Source organism: Haliotis cracherodii, unplaced genomic scaffold (genome assembly GCF_022045235.1).
Source record: "Haliotis cracherodii isolate W230 unplaced genomic scaffold, xgHalCrac1.p SCAF_7, whole genome shotgun sequence".
Taxonomy (NCBI): Eukaryota; Metazoa; Mollusca; class Gastropoda; order Lepetellida; family Haliotidae; genus Haliotis; species Haliotis cracherodii.
Genome location: NW_027266330.1, coordinates 51,454,205 through 51,482,130, shown reverse-complemented (window position 1 = coordinate 51,482,130; position 27,926 = coordinate 51,454,205). Strand labels below are relative to the sequence as shown.

At 46.4% G+C, this 27,926-nt stretch overlaps 3 protein-coding genes across 3 annotated transcripts; 1 reads left to right on the top strand and 2 right to left on the bottom strand.

Moving 5' to 3' along the window:
• The first annotated feature begins 37 nt into the window (after positions 1-37).
• LOC139447172 (uncharacterized) lies at positions 38-18,214 on the top strand. The gene is made up of 10 exons (XM_071228373.1): positions 38-124; positions 1,451-1,673; positions 7,007-7,318; positions 8,786-8,982; positions 9,655-9,796; positions 10,672-11,007; positions 11,371-11,550; positions 11,949-12,284; positions 14,142-14,471; positions 18,057-18,214. Exons 1-10 carry the CDS (start codon positions 38-40, stop codon positions 18,212-18,214), a joined length of 2,301 nt encoding a protein of 766 aa, XP_071084474.1.
• A 2,794-nt stretch (positions 18,215-21,008) lies between these two features.
• On the bottom strand, positions 21,009-21,533 carry LOC139448975 (isoniazid-induced protein IniB-like). Its single transcript, XM_071230474.1, has one exon. The coding sequence runs from the start codon at positions 21,531-21,533 to the stop codon at positions 21,009-21,011; it is 525 nt and encodes a 174-aa protein (XP_071086575.1).
• Positions 21,534-21,677: 144 nt separating this feature from the next.
• Positions 21,678-26,981, bottom strand: LOC139448974 (elastin-like). The gene is made up of 5 exons (XM_071230473.1): positions 26,598-26,981; positions 25,661-26,089; positions 24,461-24,697; positions 23,806-24,246; positions 21,678-22,238 (listed from the first exon to the last, which is right to left on the bottom strand). The coding sequence occupies exons 1-5, from the start codon at positions 26,979-26,981 to the stop codon at positions 21,678-21,680; spliced, it is 2,052 nt and encodes a 683-aa protein (XP_071086574.1).
• Positions 26,982-27,926: the final 945 nt, after the last annotated feature.

Sequence of the window (27,926 nt, the reverse complement as noted above, 5' to 3'; positions counted from 1 at the left end):
TTTCATAGATCATTTGCTGTCACCCACACGGCATACCATGAACCGGCAACATGTTGACCCCTTCCGTCCTCAGGATTATAACACTAGTCAGTCTCCAGAAAGATCCATTGATCCATACAAGAAGGTATGTGTGAACTTAAGTATCATTTTTTTTATCACGTTTGTAAAGTGTTCCATTACGACTCAAATTAATAGATAACCAGATTGGGGCGTTAATACTTGATGAAGGCGCGGCATTGAAATCTGATACTACCCTTGGCGACCACAACCTCGTATATAACAATTCAAGCTTATAGGCTTTCTGGTTAAATCGCCTCGTTTGTAAATGACAGTGGGACGTCCGTCAGTCTCATGTACTTGTATATAACACTTCAAGCTTATAGACTTTCTGGTTAAATTGCCTCGGTTGTAAATGACAGTGGGACGTCCGTCAGTCTTATGTACTTGTATATAACACTTCAAGCTTATAGGCTTTCTGGTTGAATCGCCTCGGTTGTAAATGACAGTGGGACGTCCGTCAGTCTTATGTACTCGTATATAACACTTCAAGCTTGTAGGCTTTCTGGTTGAATCGCCTCGGTTGTAAATGACAGTGGGACGTCCGTCAGTCTTATGTATTCATGCTGCATCAGATTTGTGTCGTTGTGGTGGAGGTTAACGTGGCGGTGATGGACATGTGGGATGAGTGTTAGTATTAATAGTGATGCATGAGTTAATTATTATTATTATTATTATTATTATTATTATACGCAGTAGAAGTTGTAGTAGTAATAGTAGTAATAATAGACGAAACAGAAGACGTAGTAGTAGTGAGATAAAATTGGGTTATTGTATCGTTCAAGATTATTGGACTTATATAGCCACGTGTGTGTGCGCACTTTAACATGAATGCGACATGGTATATCAGTTGGCTAGCTCTATGAAACACACACACGCGCGCATGCACGCACACACACACACACACACACACACACACACACACACACACACACACACACACACACACACACACACACACACACACACACACACACACACACGTACACACACACACATAACACACGTGTCTATCCACGTCGCTATAGAACTGCGATAATCTCGGCCTCAGTCCCCTCACCCCATATTGGCGTAAAACCCAAAGCATATATGGTGCTGACAAACCATCACAGAGGTCATGACCAGTACGATTATGATATTCTTCTCTGAAGACCAGCGGATCCTGACATATCAAAGGCTGAAAACTTTTCACAGCCAGGTCAGACGAGTTAGTAATAAATCAAAGAAAAATAAGTAGGTGTTTAATAGCCTTAAAGCTAAAGAAAAAGAAATGAATTATAGTTGTGTTTTGGACATTAAGTGTTTTCAGCCTAGTAAATAACGTTTTCATAATGTGTGGTGTTTTCTACTTTCTATTGCCCGACAGGTTTAATTTAAATTATTATTTTTTTAGAGTTCTCAGCTGAGCACAACCGCAAAAGTTTCCGAAAATCTCGAGATCTACCTGCCAGACTCCCAATATGACGATATTGATAAGAGCACCAATCGTATCTCATCGCCACAGAAAGCGCCCTCAAAGCGGAGATGCATTTTCATGACGCTAGTCGTTGCTTTCGTCACTGTTGTCGCCATCGTAGTACCAGTCGTCGTTGTTATTAAAAATGGACAAGCAACAGGTATGACATTACATTTTTAAATATATATACCTTGTTATATACTTTCATGTTGAAAACATTCTGCCTAATGTGCAAATATATGGAAGCTGTGAGTGACCGAATCTTGTTTTACGCCGCAACCGACATTATGTAAACAACTTCAGGGCGACCTGTAACTGTAGTATTGACCAAACAAACCAGCGAATGACTGTTGCTGGACGCCAAAATTTGCAATATTATGCCTAAAAAGATAGCTACGCGAAATATCGCAAAGAACAATGAAAAACGAAGCGTGGTTTATTTCACGATAAAACATTGGTCTATCATGACGTCATTTCTGGAGATTCCAACATGCCCTCTCATCTTGATGACGTCGTATGTTTGACGACGTTAATTTTGATAGGGGAGTGTCTATTGAGTTGTTCCCCATAGATGTAGTGGGGCAACGCAGATAAACGCGATGGCCGAACGATCGCATCGATATCCAAAACCGGGAGAGATATGACAATCTGTATTGGGAGAAAAGATACAGGTAATGGACGTGAACATTGTGAGAATATGCGGGAAAAACCCACCTGTGCATAAAATAAACTTGTCCGACGTTGTCGAGGTCGGATTCTATTGAGGGAGTCATCATTATATAAATAGAGGGTAATATCTTTAAAACTGGTAAATTTTATCAACATCCCAAAAGAGGGGATACATAATGTTGATATCCCGTGCGCCCCTCATGGTTTATTCTCCCAGGAGTGTTTTATTGTACGATAAACAACGACCACGATTCGTTTATTTCTTAAATATGAAGGAGGTCTGTAATTTCGACCAGTGATTGATGTTATGAACAACGATCCAAACCGTCGGGGTGCAATGACACGCAATCAAGCAAGTGATACAGCCTGCGACTGTAAACAACAATCCACGTCATCCGGACACAATGAGACACAATGAGACACAATGAGGTATATGATTGAATGACATTTTGCGACGCACTCATCAATATTGCAGCTATATCACGGCGGTCAGAAGACACCGAACCTCGTGTAGGCAACCACTGGTTGACAGTATGAGCAACGATTCATTGGGGTGCAGTCCGCCTGGTAGAACGCTGTTACCATGCAGAACGAACTCGTTATACCGAAGAAGAAGCTGTGGTTCCTTATGACCAGGGAGCTTTGATTATTTTGATCACTATCAGAAAATGTAACTAAAACTCGAATGATAGCGTAATATTTATATTGTCAGTAATAAAAAGACACTTTGTCAAATGAATATATTTGCAATCTCTCTGACGCTGAAGCTGGTAAGCTGTGTCGTGTACACTAAAGACAATGTTTACTGACTTACAAAGTAGGAAGAATGATTTTGGATGATGAATCGAATCTCACCATTGTGTATTTTGATATCAAACATAGCAAAACTAGTCGGAAAAAGTTTACGACTCTTCAGCAAGCGTCAGGCTTTCATCGACTTGTGTTCATATATTTATATCAAAAGACACTCGGATGGAGTCTCGGGTATATGTCCCTTGAAAAATTTGATCAGATACCATTAGTTTGTCCCCATCGACATTGCTCAAGGGTATTATCACCATGAACAGGTTAAACAAAAAGAGGAACATATATATACAGTGATACGACAGCGATGCCCCAGGGGCCTCGTATATATACACTAGAATAGATCATATCTATGTGAAACGAAGTGTGACGGTTTATCTGTTCCAAGAATATTAATTTTGTAATATTTAACTTTATCATATAATGGGTAGGTTTCTCGGCAGGATAAAGCCAACGGATAAAAACGATATCCGTTGGGGTCATATGCGGATAGAGATGCAAATATCAAAGGTCAAGTAGGGACTACTTTCACTGTTGATAAACAAACATGGCGTCGCCCTCGTCATTTGGCGATCGAGTCAGAACTAACCATCGGGAATCTGGATAAACTACAGGGATAATTGCTTTCATTATCAAAAGAACAGTCTAATATACTGAAAGTCAGTGTCTAACTGTGACGTAGCTAAGGCATTTTATTGGTTTTGGCAACTTTGAAGATATAAATTTCGACACAATTTTGCGAGGCCACGAGGCCTAGCCAAGTGGGATCAGTAGCCATATCTGTGCTCGTAGACCTCTGCGGCTTGAACCTTTCTCCACAAATTAAAATAGTTGGATTTGGCCGAAATATGTTTAAATTGTTACCTTGTTTCGTTTTGTCGCTGTGTGTACATCTGACTACACTTCTTAACGTTATGACAGGACAGACCGACTGTCAACAACGTCTGACCGTGGCTGTGACTTATCATAGACTAGGATAGTCTCGCTAAATACAATGTTTATTCCTAATGCAGGATATTTACCATCCCAAAAACACACTCGCGTGCACCTCTATTTATTTCGCGAGGTACAAACAATCCGTTGTTCCATGTTTGAGAACAGGTCATCTTAAAAGTATACACGGCCTTTCTGAGAAAATGTAGAAAAATGTCGATTACCTGATCTGGAGACGAACTCAGTAATTCTATTGTTAAATAATGAGTGAGTGAGTGAGTTTGGTTTAACGCCGCTTTTAACAGTATTCCAGATATATCACGGTGTGTCAGCTTAATGTGGGAGGAAAGCCCGAAGTGATGCAGGTCTCAGACGTTTACCATTTCGGTGAAACCCACGAGCACGGGTATGGTGCTGACAAACCTAGAATCAAAATCGGGGCCAACCGGGATTCCAACCAACAATAATAGGTTTCTGGCGTGCCCAAGGGACGCAACTCTGCACAGCGAATCGCGGCGCTATTGTTATATAGAATAACGTCACATAAAATGTGCAAATTGTGTGATTGGCGGTTGACACCGGTGGGGCAGGACATGCTTACCCTGATTTTCAGTGATTCGCCCCTTTTCAAGTTCCACGGCTGTACTGCCTTTAACGCCATGCGGTGGATAATCGAGACTGGTGGTTCTCTGTGGTTGACCTTTAATAGTATAATTAAAGCTGACAATATCATCCTGAACATTGGATGACGTCATTATGTATTTTGGACAAGACGTTCGTGGTATCTCGTCACGTTGTCATGGGCGTCATCGCAAACAATTAAAACAATGAAGGAAAATCAAAATGCCTAGTTAGAATAATGGATATAATTTTACCTATATTTGTTCTCCTCTGGGTAATATAAGTATATTTATCTTCAAGTGATCCACCATTGGGATTTATGTCAGCGAGAGTAGCTGTAGTACGTTCAGTGAAGTGATTTAGGCGAACACCTGGTGTCATCACTGATTTGCAGCGATCCATTCATGTTATATTCACCGATATTTTGCCTTTTATTGATTTATTATAATTGGGACTAATTATTCTCTGGCGTTGACGTTTAATTATATTATTATCTGACATTAATGACGGTTCGGATTAGCCGATGTTTCTGGAAACTGACGCATCTGGAAGGGATACCAGAAAGTCTTCACACATTAGAGCTTAAAATGACGATCACCAGAGGTACAGTTAATCGGAGTTTGAGCTGAAGGTTTGTGGTAGCTGAGTAAGGATTAATTTATAACAGATGTGCGCAGCAGGATCTTGACTGAATTTAGATATAAACCTACAGTATTTTGATTTATGATTAGAGGTTTCAAATGTAGATTTGATACTCGTAAAATATCGCTCGGAAACGAACCCGAAGACATGAATAAATGTTGAGATTGGGTGAATTAGGAGATAAACCCAATCGTGTTTTCAAATTATAGAATTCGACATTGGATACGACACCGCTACGACAGTAAATGGCGACTATGCTTGTCGTAAGAGGCGACTAACGGGATCGGGTGGTCAGGCTCGCTGACATGGTTGATGCAGGTCATCGATCCAAATTGCGTGGATCGATGCTCATGATGTGATTCACTGGATTGTCTGGTCCAGACTCGATTATTGACAGACCGCCATCATATAGCTGGAATGTTGCTGAGTGCGGCTAAAACAACAAACAAACAAACAAACAAACAAAACATGATTTAGCTCACAATAAATCCCCGGCAACCAATGTTTATCGTAAGAAGGAACTTAATGGATCGGGCGACGTGGTTGTGACTTGCTTGCGAATGATTGCTCATGTCAGTGGATCGTTGAGTCCGTATTTGATCATATGCAGGCCGCAGTCATGAAGGAGTGAGTGAGGTTGCTTTTACAAGCTTTCAGCAATATTCCAGCAACAAACGACTGGGACACCAGATTTGGGTTTCACACGTTGTCCCCATGGGGGAATCGAACCCGAGTCTTCAACGTGACTAGCGAACACCTTAATATAGGCTCCCCGACCGCCCCCATGAAGAAATAATGATAAGTGCGGCATTGAACAACACGCAAACAATTGGAAGCAATAATAATTTGCACTCATCTACTGAGTATCTCACATTGTTTCTTGACCAAAGTAAGTGATTAAAACACCAACTTGTCATGATTGAGGAAAACGTTTATTCAAGGAAATAGTTGGGTTTTTTTTTTTGGCAGTGATCCGATAAGAAACAATGTTATGCTTAAACGAGGATTCCATACCGATAACGGACAAATCAGAATGAAAGATTCTGAAAGTCTGATAATGAGTGAGTTGGTCGGGTACCACTGCAAAGCGATAGAAGCACTAAGACTGTCGTAAGTCCATCAATTTAACACAGACTCACAACAGTGGTAGCTTTGTGGAGTTAAAGGGATTTTCTGAAAAAACCCCACAAAAACCACTATTTGCCCTGAGAAATAAGCATGCATCCGTAATCTCATTAAAGGCGGTCCAGTGGCCTGGCTTTATTTAGCTGCACAGTTGTGTCCCCTGTGATGGTGGGTTCGAATCCCAAATTCTCTATGATTGTGATACTTGAGTTGTCAGCCCCTCTCAGACCTTGTGGGTGCCCCCAACGTGTTACACGTCCGGGTCTGTATTGCGGCGTACGGCGTTAAATCGAATTCACTCACCGTATGCGTATGTTTCTATTTTCGAGTAGAAAAACTAAACGCGATGCACATGTCCTGAAATGTTAACTCCTCAGTGGCATTCTTTTTTCGAGCATTAACGTTTTGTTGTTTGTTTACTTGTTTGTTTGTTGTTTAACGTCGCACTCAGCAGTATTCTAGCTAATGGGGGCGGTCTCTACATATTTAAGTCTGGACCAGACAATCCAGTGACTGGCATCATGAGCATCGATCTACGAAATGTTTTGATACAATGACATGCATCAACTGTTTCAGCGAGCCTGAGCACCCAATCCCGTTAGTCTCCTCGTACAACAAGCATGGGTTGCTGAAGACAACCCGAATGTTTATGGGTATTTAGCAGTATAGATAATGGACCGTTTTATGTTTTATCTCCAGATGAAGCCTTGGCACAAGGAGACACCCTGAAGAATGTTGGTGATATTAAAACTCCTGCAACCTCAACTACATCGCTGTCGTCGACGACACCAGCATCACCGACCTCATCATCTACCTTAGATACATCTTCTACATCATCTTCCTCAGCCACTAGCACTGATCCATTCAGAACATCACCCACGACAACAGCAGTTACAACGTCTACGTCAAGCTCCACTTCATCCACGACTACAGGGCCCACACAAAGTACATCTACAGCGTCTACTACAACTACGACGACATCATTAACGACTACTACACCGCCACAGACAGGTAAGATATTGATCGTAGTAGTAATTCCAGAGGACGTTAACTGTACATGTGTTATGTAAAATCTGTTGGCTAATCGACTGGTTACGCGCTGTCGTTGACGTTTTATGTTAGGCGGTTATTAGCGAAGACTAAACTAAACATTTTTACTTTATTCAATAACAGCTTCTATTGTGTCGATAACAACAGCTCGGTCTTATTTGTATATTCTCTTTTGTTTTGTTATCGACAATCGAAAAACATGATATTTCCTCTCATGTGTCGATCTGGCTACGTATGCCAAATGCGTTGATAACTTTAGATTAGAAGCAATGGGTGAATAGTCAGAAAGAGTGACTTGTAGTGTAACAATAGTGTTCTAGATCATTTTTGTCATTAAGCAATATATCACGTGACTAACCACGGGTACGGGTTGTCCTGTGGGTACCCGGGTCCTACTCAGTACCCACCCGACCCGGGTACCCGAGTTACCCGTCCCAGCACTACTTTGTATCTTTTATTACATGTATAAGATGTAACGTCCTCGAGGATTCCACGCCTCTTTTTAGGAATTCTGTCTAAATCGACACAATTCGGACCAAACAAGCTCTCATAAGTACTTCGAACGGGCCAGCTGTATTTATTTGTCGGATTAGAACAAAGTGTCGGTTAACCTGTCAGGAACAGCGTCCGGGTAGATTCAGTGAAAGTCCCTTTAAGCGCACCCTATTGCTCTACAATGGCTGTCGTGAATGTATTGCTCTACAATGGCAATCTTGAATGTATTGCTCTACAATGGCTGTCGTGAATGTATTGCTCTACAATGGCAATCTTGAATGTATTGCTCTACAATGGCAATCTTGAATGTATTGCTCTACAATGGCAATCTTGGATATATTGCTCCACAATGGCTGTCGTGAATGTATTGCTCTACAATGGTAATCTTGAATGTATTGCTCTACAATGGCAATCTTGAATGTATTACTCTACAATGGCTGTCGTGAATGTATTGCTCTACAATGGTAATCTTGAATGTATTGCTCTACAATGGCAATCTTGAATGTATTACTCTACAATGGCTGTCGTGAATGTATTGCTCTACAATGGTAATCTTGAATGTATTGCTGTACAATTGCTGTCGTGAATGTATTGCTCTACAATGGTAATCTTGAATGTATTGCTCTACAATGGCAATCTTGAATGTATTACTCTACAATGGCTGTCGTGAATGTATTGCTCTACAATGGTAATCTTGAATGTATTGCTCTACAATGGCAATCTTGAATGTATTACTCTACAATGGCTGTCGTGAATGTATTGCTCTACAATGGTAATCTTGAATGTATTGCTCTACAATGGCTGTCGTGAATGTATTGCTCTACAATGGTAATCTTGAATGTATTGCTCTACAATGGCAATCGTGAATGTATTGCTGTACAATGGCTGTCGTGAATGTATTACTCTACAATGGTAATCTTGAATGCATTTTAGAGATGAAGATGTTTGGATCGGAGACGTTTCTTGACGACGGAGCATCGTCTGTCATCTGCAGCGTGACACATCCGTTCAATTGGGAATACGTCAGAATACGTCACGTCGACATGGGCGGAAAGAAGAGAGAGATCTGCAGAATTGATAAGGGATCAGGCCCACAACTCGACAGCGCCATGGACGCGAACAAAGTCTCGGTGAGCTCTTCCTGATGTGAAACTGGAAACTTGAAAAGTTGAAAAAAGTTCATTATCCCCCATTCTCATTTACATATATTTAGAACTCCCATGTGTCTTTTGCTACGTATCTACACATATAAAGATTTTCGTGATGATAAATATCTGAGATAGCAGTGACACCTGCTGAAACGCTGCCACAAGAACTCGCTATATATAATGAGGAAGAGGGGGGGTGTCGGTTAGCCAAGTGGTTAAAGCGTTCGCTCGTCACGCCGAAGACCCGGATTCGATTCCCGACATTGGTACAATATGTGAGGCCGATTTCTGGTGTCCCCCGCGTTCTGGAATATTGCGGCGTAAAACCATACTCACTCATTCACTATAATGGACAGAAATTGGGGAGGCAGATATAAGGTTAGTCAAATCCAGCCACATTTAAAAATCGAACCACTGGACCATGTTGTAACTTCGAGATAATCGGACATTCGAGATAGGGAGGCACGGATAGACAGGCAGATCATGTAACAGAATCATGCACCCACAGCAATACGATTGCATACACGTAACTGATGTAATGTAACTTTTAATAAGTTATATCAGTTTTGTCCACTTGTTTCTAAATTGTGTCAAAACTGTTTGCATTCACCCAATCATTTGGCCTTGACCTTATTGACCGTTTTTTACTTGAAGGTTACGTGGAACGTGACGTCATCAAGTCTGTATTTCCTATTGGCGTTCAAGCCTGCCAACTGTGAAGACGTGGGGACGTATTTCTGCGACCTTGTCACGGACTCGGGAACCAGAACATCTGTTTCCACTGTCACAGTGAAAGGTACACAACGTTCATCGGCTCTTTCAAACATATACATTTATATAAGTATCAAAATGTCAAACGTAAACACACCGAATACGGGATGTGATATTGCTTAACAGTTTTGTATATTTTCAAAATGGCATTTTTATGTTGATTCGCATTGTTAGAATCTGTTTGGTTCTAAAGTTGTTATGTTAGAATAACTACAAGAGATAAACAATTAATGACTAGAGCGAAACCTAGTCATCTCAAAGGCACGAGGACCACCTTACCCGTGAATATCCGGGGTACAATAGGTCTTCAGCGACCCATTTCTTGCTGCAAAAAGCGGCTATGCTCGTCGTAAGAGGCGACTAAATGGATCGGGTGGTCAGGCTCGCTGACGTGGTTGATGCGTGTCATCGTATTCCAATTTCGTGGATCGATGCTCATAATGTCAGTCACTGGATTGTCTGGTCCCGATTCGATTAATTACAGACCGCCGTCATATAGCTTGAATATTCGGCGAGTTCGGTGTTAATTAAACAAAAAAATAAACGTAGACCACCAAGAACAAAGTAATGAGCCCCGTTTACGCGACATTACTATTATGATTATAGTACAATATAAATAATTTACTATTATAGTCATAATCGTCATAACAATGATCATTATTATTATCATTATCATTATTTTTTATTGTTGTAATTATTATTATTATAATTGTTGTTATTATTATTATTATTATTATTATTATTATTATTTTTTATTTTTTTTATTGTTGTAGTTTGTTATTATTATTATCATTATCATTATTTTTTATTTTTGTAGTTTGTTGTTGTTGTTGTTGTTGTTGTTGTTGTTGTTGTTGTTATTATTATTATTATTATTAATTTTTTTATTTTTTTTTCTAGCCATGCCTTCAAAACCTTCTCTGACAACACCCAAGACGGTGGTTGCCGGTCGACGGACTGAGATCTCGTGCACGGGGAACGTCGGTTTCCCCGGGGGGATGATGACGTTGTATATCAAGGACAAGGAAACTGACGTTCTCAGGGAAATCGGCGCGAATGATGGACTGACTCGGGAATTCAGACGGGAGGAGTGTCACAATTACGTGAATCTCACCTATACATACAGTCCGCCCAAAGACGGGAACGACACCGCCATTGTATGTTTAACGGAAAATAGTTTCGTAGCAACCGACGTTATCAGAAAGAGGGCGTCAGCTGATTTGCAAGTACTCCCAGGTAATATACAGCAAGAATCGAAACAATGAAAGATAACCAATTGGTAAATCAAGATTTGAACTGGTGCCAAGAAACATACAAAGGGACGCAACCGCTGCAAATAAGACGACAAGCCTACCCGCTAAAGAACATTATCTAATACAGACGAACGATTTTTTCCCCGAATGGCTGGATAATATTTCTTAATACTTCTTAACAGTATAATTATTTTATTTCCATTTCAATTTATTATCATTATTTTTACGACTACTATCATGTTAAAATAGTATTATCACTATTGTCATTATTATTTTCATAACGGTCGACTAAGAGTTTTGTCCGTTGTCTATCGTCAAATTAATATCAGCAAACGGTCTTTTTCAGGCAACATTTGCACATCTTCCTCCGGATCCTCCTCCACCGTGCCTTTCCCCTTCACCTGTGAGAGGTTCGTCATGTGTCAAGGTGGCACGGCGTCGGTGGTGGCCTGCCCCGCCGACACGTGCTACAACGCCGAGACGTTGCTTTGTCAACGCGATGGTGGAGACACGCCGTCCAAATCAGGTAATTCTTTATTTATTTTTTATCCATTGAACCTGGTTTGCACATCAAGAGCGACAACACCAATGTTTGTTTGTTTGTTTGTTGTTTAACACCGCACTCAGCAATATTCTAGCTATATGACGGCGGTCTGTAGATAATCGAATCTGGACCAGACAATCCAGTGGTTGACATCATGAGCATCGATCTTCGCAATTGGGGAAAACAGCTATGTACGGCCACTGTTATGTTCAATTGAGTTTTTAGCGTTAATTTTACGTAAACGACCTTTATTGAAAAAAATATGAAATTATAGTTTCAAAATAAAATCGGGGGGTAACATCAAGGTGTATCGATTTACATATAAAAAGAATTCAGGAAATATCCGAACGCCTTTAAGTTATAATTTGTTGTTATTTCAGATATATCGCTTGTGACATCAGCAGCTATTCTGAACGCGAGCACTCCGTTTGTGACGTGCATAGCTTCTAACGTGACGGGCCAATATAATCTCACCATCTCTCATTTCAACGACGCCGGCATATTTGAGAGCCTTGTTTCAGTGTTCCTGAACACTATGACGTCATATTCAGCCTTGACCTCTCGCAACGTCACCCCCAACGTGACGAGGGAAGACGATATGGTTGCTGTATCTCTAATCGCCCATGGCATCTCTTGCACAGATGGGGGATTATATAGATGCCATCTACAAACAGCTTCTGACAAGATCAGCAGAGATGGCACCATGACAATTAATGGTAAGGGGAGTGAGTGAGTGAGTGAGTGAGTGCCGCTTTGATCAGTATATTCTTACATCACAGCGTGATGACGCAGATCATTGACGTTTCCACGTAAGCAGGTTTGATGCAGATTAAACATGATTGACTGAAGGACGATTCCAGGATAGGGGCTTGTGGCGTCTTAAATAGTAGGACCCAGATTATTATCATGATCGTGTATATGTACTAAAAATCACATGAATCACTTTACCAAAATGCTGAAAAATAGTAATATATTAAATATGTAACAGATTTGCAAGTAATAAAAGTAGGCATATTGAATGGCATATTGTATATCATGAAACAAAGATCTCAAGATCGCAATCTGATAATGTTCACATTGACTACAACGTTGATTGCCTCTCCTAGCCTTTGGTACTTCCGCCTTCGTTATATCTGAAGATAACAGTAGTATCTGTAAGATTTCTGTGCAGAGGTTGTTTGTTGTTTAACGCCGCACTCAGCAATATTCCAACTATAGGACGGCAGTCTCTACATATTTAAGTCTGGACCAGACAATCAAGTGATTGACATCATGAACATCGATCTACGCAAAGTTTGGATATAATGACCTGCATCAACTTTGTCAGCGAGCCTGAGCACCCGATCCCGTTAGTCTCCTCGTACAACAAGCATTGGTTGCTGAAGACAACCCGAATGTTTATGGTGATTTAGCCATGTAGATAATGGACCGTTTTATGTTTTGTCTCTAAATAATCGAGTCTGGACCAGACAATCCAGTGATTAATCTCATGAGCATCGATCCATGCGTTTGGGATATGATGACATGCATCAACCAAGTCAGCGAGCCTGACCACCCGATCCCGTTAGTCGTCTCTTACGACAAGCATAGTCGCCTTTTACGGCAAACATGGGTTGTTGAAGACCTGTTTAGTGACATGATATGAACTAAATGGTATGTATATTCGCACGTTATGACCACTGGGTGCTTTTGTTTTTGTCTTTTTTGTATTTTTACTGTGACTACGGTCGACCAAACTTAGAGGCTGGGAGTTGTAGCATCCAAATATAAAAGCAATCGCCAGAGACTGTTAAGCCTCGATTATCTGCCTGAACAGTGAGTGAGTGAGTGAGTTGGGTTTAATGCCGCTTCTAACAGTATTACAGTTATATCACGGCGTGTCAGATTAATGTGGGAGGAAAGCCCGAAGTGATGCAGGTCTCAGACGTTTACCACTTCGGTGAAACCCACGAGCACGGGTATAGTGCTGACAAACCTAGAAACACAATCGGGACGAACCGGGATTCGAACCCACATCATAGGTTTTTGGCGTGCCAAAGGGACGCAACTCTGCACAGCGAATCGCGGCGCCTAATGCGACTTGGATACCAGTGGCCCCCTGTAATATAAATGTAAAGTAATATAATTTACAGTTCCGATATCGTAACATAAGTTTCGGGATAAGGATTTCGATTTAACGAGGTTGCACTTTACAATTATTTCATTGATGTATAAAAGGATTGCAGGGAGACATTAGTTCATCACCGTTCATCATCGTCATAATGATCAAGCAATTATTATTACTTCAGCACTTTCACCATCATCAAATTGAAATGCCGGCACGTTATTATCATCATCGTCGTCGTCGTCGTTGTTGTGATTGATATTGTTATTTTTTTGTTTATTATTTTTATGATTATGATTACTGTTATCATATTCATCATCACCATCGTCATCCTAATTTTTATTATCATCACTATTGTTTAACAGTGCTTTTTATTTTCATCACTATTGTTTAACAGTGCTCATTCATATTCAATAATAACCCTATATCATGGTTATAATTATTGTTGAAAACTGTCGTATTATTTCAGCCCACCCAAACAAGCCATCCCTTTCATTTGATGCGGAGCTGAGAGTGGGCAGGTCAACCCTGGCCGAATGCAGGGGGTTCGTTGGTTCTCCTGGAGGAAAAATACTATGGTTCCTGAAACCCGCTTCCATGCCAAACTTTATACAACTGAACATTGCCAAAGACACAACTGAAATGTTGGACTGTTCCAATCACGTGGTTAGCAGCTTCGTGTACACCCCTGTCATGGCTGCAAATGGATCCGTCCTAAAATGTGTGTCGTCCAATGAAAACTATCCTCACATATCAGGAGAAGATAACAGCGACAGCACACAACTGCTGCTTCTGACGGGTACGTAGTTGGCACGATCAGATAAAGGGATAAGAGGTAGCCGTGAACGTCGTTATTAATAAGACTTCTTGGCCCTTCATCAGATGAAAGGATAAGACGTAGCCGTGAAACGTCGTTATTAATAAGACTTCTTGGCCCTTCATCAGATGAAGGGATAAGACGTAGCCGTGAAACGTCGTTATTAATAAGACTTCGTGGCCCTTCATCAGATGAAGGGACAAGAGGTAGCCATGAAACGTCGTTATAAACAAGACTTCTTGGCCCTTCATCAGATGAAGAGACAAGAGGTAGCCGTGAAACGTCGTTATTGATAAGACTTCGTGGCCCTTCATCAGATGAAGGGACAAGAGGAGGCCCTGAAACGTCGTTATTAACAAGACTTCTTGGCCCTTCATCAGATGAAGGGATAAGACGTAGCCGTGAAACGTCGTTATTAATAAGATTTCTTGGCCCTTCATCAGATGAAGGGATAAGACGTAGCCGTGAAACGTCGTTATTAATAAGACTTCTTGGCCCTTCATCAGATGAAGGGATAAGACGTAGCTGTGAAACGTCGTTATTAATAAGACTTCTTGGCCCTTGATCAGATGAAGGGACAAGAGGTAGCCGTGAAACGTCGTGTTAATCAAAACTTCTTGGCTCTTCATCAGTCGAAGGGATAAGAGGTAGCCGTGAAATGTCGTTATTGATAAGACTTCTTGGCCCTTCATCAGATGAAGGGATACGAGGTAGCCGTGAAACGTCGTTATTAATAAGACTTCTTGGCCCTCGATCAGATGAAAGGACAAGAGGTAGCCGTGAAACGTCGTGTTAATCAAAACTTCTTGGCCCTTCATCAGTCGAAGGGATAAGAGGAAGCCGTGAAATGTCGTTATTAATAAGACTTCTTGGCCCTTGATCAGATGAAGGGACAAGAGGTAGCCGTGAAACGTCGTTATTAATAAGACTTCTTGGCCCTTCATCAGATGAAGGGACAAGAGATAGCCGTGAAATGTCGTTATTAATAAGACTTCTTGGCCCTCGATCAGATGAAGGGACAAGAGGTAGCCTCGAAACGTCGTGTTAATCAAAACTTCTTGGCCCTTCATCAGTCGAAGGGATAAGAGGTAGCCGTGAAACGTCGTTATAAATAAGACTTCTTGGCCTTTCATCAGATGAAGGATAGGGAAGACAGCTAGCCCTGAAACGTTACAACCAAGAAAGTGGTGCGAGAAAAGTTGTTATCCATCAGTGGTTCATGAATCATTATCTCTCAGAAATCCTCAACTTAAGCCTATACATAAATGAAAGCAATCGACCTGCGTCAATATTTGCCTGAGGGTATACTGACCACCTGGGACCATCTGATTGATATCGGAAAAAAGTAATTTGTTCTAGAAACCTTTTACTTCCTTTTTTGTTGTTGTTTAATGCCGCATTCAGCAATATCCAGAGTATCCAGTGATTGACATTATGAGCATCGATCTACGCAATTGAGATACGACGGGGAATGCACCAGACAAGTCAGCGAGCCTGTCCTATGATGTGACAAATGGTCCCTCGGGTATCCGGCAATCTATGCTTGTAGGCGACCACTTTACTTAGGTGGGCGGGTGACACGACGACATGGGTTATTGCGCATAACATCAATCCGGCTCCAGTCTCGATTATTCACAGACCACCGTCATAAAGATGGAATTTTTTGGGTATTTTTGTTTGTTGTTTAACGCCGCACTCAGCAATATTCCAGCTATATGACGGCGGTCTGTAAATAATCGAGTTTGTACTAGACAATCCAGTGATTGACATCATGAGCATCGATCAACGCAATTGGGATACGATGACATGCACCAACCAAGTCAGCAGCCTAACCAACCGATCCCGTTAGTCGCCTTTTACGGCAAGCATGGGTTGGTGAAGGCCTATTCTACCCCGGGTCCTCTTTGACTACATTGCAGTGATTAGGTGTTATCTGCCTTACTCCGCTCAACATGGTGATCACTCCTATGCACATTTCTGTTGATCGCAAAGCATTTACTTGATCGTAGCTGAGCCCCTATGTCATTGAATGAGCTCGTCTTATGGCGCAGTCAGCAACGTCTGTATTACAGTGGCGTATTAGATATATACTTTTGGAAAGGGAAATCCTTCTCCATTGTACTTCATATCGATTGTAGTATGATCATGACCCATGATATGGCTTGAGTTAGATTCAATGGGTAAGGTTTTACGCCGCTTTAAGCAATATTCCAGCAATATCAGGGCGGGGGACACCAGAAATGTACTTCACACATTGTACCCATACGGGAAATCGAACCCGGGCCTTCAGCGTGACGAGCGAACGCTTTAACCACTAGACTATCCCACCGCCCGTCCGGGTCAAATGTGAGAAATTAAATAAAAGATTCTGACAAAAAGATTAGAGATGATGACGTCACGGCCAAAACGAAGCTATGATAATCGATGATCTAGGCAAAAAAGCGGAAAGCGTTTTGTTTGTTTGGCTTTCTTTCTTTTTTTAGCACCACATTTAGCAATATTCCAACGTCATGTACATAACAGGGGTCTGTAAATAATTGAGTTTGGACCAGAAAATCCAATGATTGACGTCATGAGCAACGATCTGCTCAGTCGTGATACTGTGACACGCATCAACCAATTCAACGAGTCTGACCACCCGATCCCGTTAGTCGCCTCTCACGACCAGCTGGGGTGCTGAGGTTTAATTCCGACACGGATCGTCCCGGTCTATCCATTAAGTCGCCTCTTACTCTTGGGACCAAGTGTAAATAATGGAATCCGACAGACCACTCATCTACAAAATCAACTTACCTTACCTTACGCGTCTAACGACCAGCATTAGTAGCTTGGCACGAGTTCTAACCACGGGGTATTCGTAAATGACAGAGGCAACACCATAAATCACATAACAGACGTCCTTTACATACCGCTCCAGACAACACTGTATTTAACATATGTATATTGATACAACTGTGAACAAGGCCCGTAGTGAATGATTGCCAGAACAAATGACTAAATACCAGAGGGTGTGTGATCGTATCACGATAATTAATGTTGTCTCGAGGGTTGGTTGGTTGGTTTGTTGTTTATTAGGTGCAATATTCATGCTATATGACGGCGGTCTGTAAATAATCGAGTCTGGACCAGACAGTCAAGCGATTGATATCATGAGCATCGATCCACGCAATTGGGATAACGTCATGCATCAACCACGTCAGCGAGCCTGACCACCCGATCCCGTTAGTCGCCTTTTACGACAAGCATAGTCACCTTTTACGGCAAGCATGGGTTGCTGAAGACCTATTCTACCCCAGATCTTCACGGGTCGTTGCCTCGAGGGGACTACGAGTTGATGGAACCGTTGGTTAGGTGCTGTAACTTGCGTGTCGTGTGGACTCGATAAAGGATGATTGCTTGGGGACTCGTTATGTATTACAACGGTGGGGCGGAGGGATTCTCTCGTGACACACCTCCCTATGATAAATTATCAGTCCCTAAATAATGTTCAATTTCATACTTTTCAATCAAACTTTAACCAATACAGACGTCACCGACTGTTGATAATCACTTATGCCGTTGTTTCAGGTACGGAATGCAGAGGTGAAGCAGATAACAGTAAAATCAGCCACCCGTACACCTGTAACAAGTACATACAGTGTTCTGGATCAACACAGACTGTAAACACCTGTCCCGAGGGAGTATGTTTCGATTCAGTCACACAAACCTGTTTAGATGGGCCCTGAAGATGAACCGACCAACATTTGCTTTATCATTTTGTCGATGTCAAAAACCTGATGTGGGAATGTCAAGGTCACAAGTTCCCCGGATGACAACAGATCACCACGAGAGGGATTGGTTATAGCAACTGTGCCCCGTTCCTGGAAGCGACTTTAGTGCCATGACTATCTCAAGTCAGTGTTAAAGTTAGGGCGTCACGACCGTATGCGAACTAAGACAGTCCCGGAGAAGCTGCATATTGGGTTGCCCAATTTTATTTATTTTTTATATTTTATAAAACTGTATTTCTATGTGTTTATATTTTATCAAAACTGTTTATAAAATCATGGCAAGCACCAATGAACACTGTCTAATAAATATATTATTATTATTATTATTATTATTATTATTATTATTATTGTTGTTGTTGTTACATATATGAATGAACAATGCAGTAAAAAGGGTTTGGGTGATCCTGGCACAGTCATACTGGTAAGGCTCATCATCAGCTCAGGGCCCTTGCCCCCTCTACACGCAGCCAAGACTTCTCCCAGGAAACTCTGTCTAGTCAAACCCACCCAGAACGTTTCGGAGAATGTGAAGACTCCCCAACACTGCAGCCTTCTGCATTACCCAGTTTGTCAGAAGGGCTGTATTCCTGGTAGCCAAACCGGGCACTCTCCCAATGTCCGTCAACAGATTGGGAGGTATCAAAAGCTAAGGCACCGAGAACAATGGGGAGTCGGACAACTTGGTATTGAGATGCAAGTGTGACATTTCGAAAGCGAGGTCCGCATATTTGCCATGGTTTTCCCGAATCTTGTCAATCACATCGGTGTCAAAAGGGACAGAAAATTCAATAATTTAAATGATTTCATTGGATTCATAAAGAAAGGACGAGAGTAGGTTTGTTGGCCTGGATACGCCTGAGGCTGTATATACGGGCCTGTTCCAAAGAATTGTGTATTAATCATTTGCCATGACGCCTTCTACATATTCTCGGTCGTATCATGGATGGACCTGTGTGTCAAAACCACAAGCATGGCGAAGACGTTAGTAAAATGATCGAGCCACTCCATCATGTCGCTTAAGATACTGTGTTTGTGCAAATGCTGGACAATCCACGGACAGTGTGTTGGACAGTCTAATTACATTCATTACATAATCTACATTTCATATTTACATTTTGATGCAAAATCCCACATTGACGGTTTCGAGTGGGAAGTGACTGGTCCTGAGCAGCAAACAGAAAGCCATCACACCTCACACCCACAACCAAAACCTTAAATCTCGCACCTCACACCCTAAACCCACAACCCAAACCTTACATCTCGCACCTCACACCCTAAACCCAAAACCCAAAACCCAAACCTTACATCTCGCACCTCACACCCACAACCCAAACCTTACATCTCCCACCTCACACACACAACCCACAACCCACAACCAAAACCTTACATCTCGCACCTCACACCCTAAACCCACAACCCAAACCTTACATCTCGCACCTCACACACACAACCCACAACCCAAACCTTACATCTCGCACCTCACACACACAACCCACAACCCACAACCCAAACCTTACATCTCGCACCTCACACCTCGCACCCACAACCCAAACCTTACATCTCGCACCTCACACACACAACCCACAACCCAAACCTTACATCTCGCACCTCGCACCTCACACCCACAACCCAAACCTTACATCTCGCACCTCACACACACAGCCCACAACCCAAACCTTACATCTCGCACCTCGCACCTCACACCCACAACCCAAACCTTACATCTCGCACCTCACACACACAACCCACAACCCAAACCTTACATCTCGCACCTCGCACCTCACACCCACAACCCAAACCTTACATCTCGCACCTCACACCCACAACCCACAACCCAAACCTAACATCTCGCACCTCACACACACAACCCACAACCCAAACCTTACATCTCGCACCTCGCACCTCACACCCACAACCCAAACCTTACATCTCGCACCTCACACACACAACCCACAACCCAAACCTTACATCTCGCACCTCGCACCTCACACCCACAACCCAAACCTTACATCTCGCACCTCACACCCACAACCCACAACCCAAACCTAACATCTCGCACCTCACACACACAACCCACAACCCAAACCTTACATCTCGCACCTCGCACCTCACACCCACAACCCAAACCTTACATCTCGCATCTCACACACAACCCACAACCCAAACCTTACATCTCGCACCTCGCACCTCACACCCACAACCCAAACTTTACATCTCGCATCTCACACACACAACACACAACACACAACCCAAACCGTACATCTCGCACCTCACACCTCGCACCAAGAACGCACAACCCACACCTTACATCTCGCACCTCACACATCGCACCCACAACCCACAATCCACAACCCAAACCTTACATCTCGCACCTCACACACATACCTTACACACACACCATCACCCACAACCCAAAACTCTACATCTCACACCTCATACCCATACCTCACACCCACACCCACACCCCAAACCCAAAACTCTACATCTAACACCTCACATCCATACCTCACACCCACACCCACAACATTACTATCACCCACACCCTCATCCCAAACCCACACCCACACCCTCAGCCACACCCTCAGCCACACCAACACCAACACCCTCAGCCACACCCACACCAACACTCACACAACACCCTCAGCCACACCAACACCCACACCAACACTCACACAAAAATCACACAACACTCACACAACACCCACACCCTCAGCATCACCCACACCCACACCCACACCCACACCATCACTCACACCTTCACCCACACCCCAAACTCAAACTCTACATCTAACACCTCACACCCATACCTCACACCCACACCAACATCATTACTATCACCCACACCCACACCCTCAGCCACACCCACACCCTCAGCCATACCCATACCCACATCCACGCCCACACCCATACCAACACCCACACCCATACCCTCAGCCAAACCCACATCCACACCCTCAGCCACACCCTCAGCCAAACCGACACCAACACCCATACCCTCAGCCAAACCCACACCCACACCCTCACCCACACCCTCAGCCAAACCCACATCCACACCCTCAGCCACACCCTCAGCAAAACCCACATCCACACCCTCAGCCACACTCTCAGCCAAACCCACTACCGCAACCACACCCTCACCCACATCCACACCCTCAGCAACACCCTCAGCCAAACCGACATCCACACCCTCAGCCAAACCCACATCCACACCCTCAGCCAAACCCACACCCACACCCTCATCCACACCCACATCCACACCCTCAGCCAAACCCATATCCATACCCACATCCACACCCTCAGCCAAACCCACATCCACACCCTCCGCCACATAGCCAAACCCACATCTACACCCTCAGCCACACCCACAGCCAAACCCACATCCACACCCACACCCACACCCACACCATCACTCACACCTTCACCCACACCCCAACTCAAACTCTACATCTAACACCTCACACCCATACCTCACACCCACACCAACATCATTACTATCACCCACACCCACACCCTCAGCCACACCCACACCCTCAGCCATACCCATACCCACATCCACGCCCACACCCATACCAACACCCACACCCATACCCTCAGCCAAACCCACATCCACACCCTCAGCCACACCCTCAGCCAAACCGACACCAACACCCATACCCTCAGCCAAACCCACACCCACACCCTCAGCCACACCCTCAGCCAAACCCACATCCACACCCTCAGCCACACCCTCAGCCAAACCCACATCCACACCCTCAGCCACACTCTCAGCCAAACCCACTACCGCAACCACACCCTCACCCACATCCACACCCTCAGCAACACCCTCAGCCAAACCAACATCCACACCCTCAGCCAAACCCACATCCACACCCTCAGCCAAACCCACACCCACACCCTCATCCACACCCACATCCACACCCTCAGCCAAACCCATATCCATACCCACATCCACACCCTCAGCCAAACCCACATCCACACCCTCAGCCACATAGCCAAACCCACATCTACACCCTCAGCCACACCCACAGCCAAACCCACATCCACACCCACATCCACACCCACAGCCACACCCTCACCCACACAACACCCTCAGCCAAACCCACACCCACACCCTCATCCACACCCACATCCACACCCTCAGCCAAACCCATATCCATACCCACATCCACACCCTCAGCCAAACCCACATCCACACCCTCAGCCACATAGCCAAACCCACATCTACACCCTCAGCCACACCCACAGCCAAACCCACATCCACACCCACAGCCACACCCACAGCCACACCCTCACCCACACAACACCCTCAGCCAAACCCACATCAACACCCTCAGCCAAACCCACATCCACACTCTCAGCCACACCCACACCCACAGCCATACCCACACCCACACCCACGCCCACGCCCACACCCACACCCACAGCAACACCCACACCCACAGCCAAACCCACATCCACACCCTCAGCCTCACCCTCAGTCAAACCAACACCAACACCCACACCCTTAGCCATACCCACACCCACACCCACACCCACACCCACACCAACACGCACACCCACATCCACACCCTCAGCCAAACCCACATCCACACCCACAGCCACACCCTCAGCCAAACCAACACCAACACCCACACCAACACCCTTAACCATACCCACAGCAACAACCACACCCTCAGCCACACCCACACCCAAATACACCCACACCCACACCCACACCCTTAACCATAACCACACCCACACCCACAGCAACAACCACACCCTCAGACACACCCACACCCACATACACCCACACCCACACCCACACCAACACCCACACCCAGAGCAACAACTACACCCTTAGCCATACCCACACCCACACACACACACACATCAACACCCACACCCACAGCAACAACCACACCCTCAGCCACACCCACACCCACACCAACACCAACACCCACACCCTCAGCCACACCCACACCCTCAGCCACACCCACACCCTCACCCACACCCACACCAACACCCTCAGCCACACCCACACCCACACCAACACCAACACCCACACCCTCAGTCACACCCACACCCTCAGCCACACCCACACCAACACCCTCAGCCACACCCACACCCACACCAACACCAACACCCACACCCTCAGTCACACCCACACCCTCAGCCACACCCACACCCTCACCCTCACCCACACCCACACCAACACCCTCAGCCAAACCCACATCCACACCATCATCCACACCCATACCCACACCCACAGCAACAACCACACCCTCAGCCACATCCACACCCACACCCTCACAAACACCCACACCCTCACAAACACCCACACCCACACCCACAGCAACATCCACACCCTCAGCCACATCCACACCCACACCCTCACAAACACCCACACCCTCACAAACACCCACACCTACACCCACAGCAACATCCACACCCTCAGCCACATCCACACCCACACCCTCAGCCAAACCCACACTCACACCAACACCAACACCAACACCAACACCCACACCAACACCCACACCCTCAGCCACACCCTCAGCCACACCCACACCCTCAGCCACATCCACACCAACACCCACACCCATACCCTCAGCCAAACCCACATCCACACCCTCAGCCACACCCTCAGCCAAACCGACACCAACACCCATACCCTCAGCCAAACCCACACCCACACCCTCACCCACACCCTCAGCCAAACCCACATCCACACCCTCAGCCACACCCTCAGCCAAACCCACATCCACACCCTCAGCCACACTCTCAGCCAAACCCACAACCGCAACCACACCCTCACCAACATCCATATCTTCAGCAACACCCTCAGCCAAACCGACATCCACACCCTCAGCCAAACCCACATCCACACCCTCAGCCACACCCTCAGCCAAACCCACACCCACACCCTCATCCACACCCACATCCACACCCTCAGCCAAACCCATATCCATACCCACATCCACACCCTCAGCCAAACCCACATCCACACCCTCAGCCACATAGCCAAACCCACATCCACACCCTCAGCCACACCCAAAGCCAAACCCACATCCACACCCACATCCACACCCACAGCCACACCCTCACCCACACCACACCCTCAGCCAAACCCACATCCACACCCTCAGCCAAACCCACATCCACACTCTCAGCCACACCCACACCCTCAGCCATACCCACACCCACACCCACACCCACACCCACGCCCACGCCCACACCAACACCCACAGCAACACCCACACCCACAGCCAAACCCACATCCACACCCTCAGCCACACCCTCAGTCAAACCAACACCAACACCCACAACCTTAGCCATACCCACACCCACACCCACACCCACACGCACACCCACATCCACACCCTCAGCCAAACCCACATCCACACCCACAGCCACACCCTCAGCCAAACCAACACCAACACCCACACCCACACCCACACCCTTAACCATACCCACAGCAACAACCACACCCTCAGCCACACCCACACCCACATACACCCACACCCACACCCACATCCTTAACCATAACCACACCCACACCCACAGCAACAACCACACCCTCAGCCACACCCACACCCACATACACCCACACCCACACCCACACCAACACCCACACCCAGAGCAACAACTGCAACCCTTAGCCATACCCACACCCACACACACACACACACCAACACCCACACCCACAGCAACAACCACACCCTCAGCCACACCCACACCCACACCAACACCAACACCCACACCCTCAGCCATACCCACATCCACACCCTCAGCCACACCCTCAGCCAAACCCACATCCACACCCTCAGCCACACTCTCAGCCAAACCCACTACCGCAACCACACCCTCACCCACAACCACACCCTCAGCCACACCCACACCCACATACACCCACACCCACACCCACATCCTTAACCATAACCACACCCACATCCACAGCAACAACCACACCCTCAGCCACACCCACACCCACATACACCCACACCCACACCCACACCAACACCCACACCCAGAGCAACAACTGCAACCCTTAGCCATACCCACACCCACACACACACACACACCAACACCCACACCCACAGCAACAACCACACCCTCAGCCACACCCACACCCACACCAACACCAACACCCACACCCTCAGCCATACCCACATCCACACCCTCAGCCACACCCTCAGCCAAACCCACATCCACACCCTCAGCCACACTCTCAGCCAAACCCACTACCGCAACCACACCCTCACCCACATCCACACCCTCAGCAACACCCTCAACCAAACCGACATCCACACCCTCAGCCAAACCCACATCCACACCCTCAGCCACACCCTCAGCCAAACCCACACCCACACCCTCACCCTCACCCACACCCACATCCACACCAACACCCTCAGCCAAACCCACATCCACACCATCATCCACACCCACACCAACACCCACAGCAACAACCACACCCTCAGCCACACCCTCAGCCAAACCGACACCAACACCCATACCCTCAGCCAAACCCACACCCACACCCTCACCCACACCCTCAGCCAAACCCACATCCACACCCTCAGCCACACCCTCAGCCAAACCCACATCCACACCCTCAGCCACACTCTCAGCCAAACCCACTACCGCAACCACACCCTCACCCACATCCATATCTTCAGCAACACCCTCAGCCAAACCGACATCCACACCCTCAGCCAAACCCACATCCACACCCTCAGCCACATCCTCAGCCAAACCCACACCCACACCCTCATCCACACCCACATCCACACCCTCAGCCAAACCCATATCCATACCCACATCCACACCCTCAGCCAAACCCACATCCACACCCTCAGCCACATAGCCAAACCCAAATCCACACCCTCAGCCACACCCACAGCCAAACCCACATCCACACCCACATCCACACCCACAGCCACACCCTCACCCACACCACACCCTCAGCCAAACCCACATCCACACCCTCAGCCAAACCCACATCCACACTCTCAGCCACACCCACACCCTCAGCCATACCCACACCCACACCCACACCCACACCCACGCCCACGCCCACACCAACACCCACAGCAACACCCACACCCACAGCCAAACCCACATCCACACCCTCAGCCAAACCCACATCCACACCCTCAGCCACACCCTCAGCCAAACCCACACCCACACCCTCATCCACACCCACATCCACACCCTCAGCAACACCCTCAACCAAACCGACATCCACACCCTCAGCCAAACCCACATCCACACCCTCAGCCACACCCTCAGCCAAACCCACACCCACACCCTCACCCTCACCCACACCCACATCCACACCAACACCCTCAGCCAAACCCACATCCACACCATCATCCACACCAACACCCACACCCACAGCAACAACCACACCCTCAGCCACACCCTCAGCCAAACCGACACCAACACCCATACCGTCAGCCAAACCCACACCCACACCCTCACCCACACCCTCAGCCAAACCCACATCCACACCCTCAGCCACATCCTCAGCCAAACCCACATCCACACCCTCAGCCACACTCTCAGCCAAACCCACTACCGCAACCACACCCTCACCCACATCCATATCTTCAGCAACACCCTCAGCCAAACCGACATCCACACCCTCAGCCAAACCCACATCCACACCCTCAGCCACACCCTCAGCCAAACCCACACCCACACCCTCATCCACACCCACATCCACACCCTCAGCCAAACCCATATCCATACCCACATCCACACCCTCAGCCAAACCCACATCCACACCCTCAGCCACTTAGCCAAACCCACATCCACACTCTCAGCCACACCCACAGCCAAACCCACATCCACACCCACATCCACACCCACAGCCACACCCTCACCCACACCACACCCTCAGCCAAACCCACATCCACACCCTCAGCCAAACCCACATCCACACTCTCAGCCACACCCACACCCTCAGCCATACCCACACCCACACCCACACCCACACCCACACCCACACCCACGCCCACGCCCACACCAACACCCACAGCAACACCCACACCCACAGCCAAACCCACATCCACACCCTCAGTCAAACCAACACCAACACCCACAACCTTAGCCATACCCACACCCACACCCACACCCACACCCACACGCACACCCACATCCACACCCTCAGCCAAACCCACATCCACACCCACAGCCACACCCTCAGCCAAACCAACACCAACACCCACACCCACACCCTTAACCATACCCACAGCAACAACCACACTCTCAGCCACACCCACACCCACATACACCCACACCCACACCCACATCCTTAACCATAACCACACCCACATCCACAGCAACAACCACACCCTCAGCCACACCCACACCCACATACACCCACACCCACACCCACACCAACACCCACACCCAGAGCAACAACTGCAACCCTTAGCCATACCCACACCCACACACACACACACACCAACACCCACACCCACAGCAACAACCACACCCTCAGCCACACCCACACCCACACCAACACCAACACCCACACCCTCAGCCATACCCACATCCACACCCTCAGCCAAACCCACATCCACACCCTCAGCCACACTCTCAGCCAAACCCACTACCGCAACCACACCCTCACCCACATCCACACCCTCAGCAACACCCTCAACCAAACCGACATCCACACCCT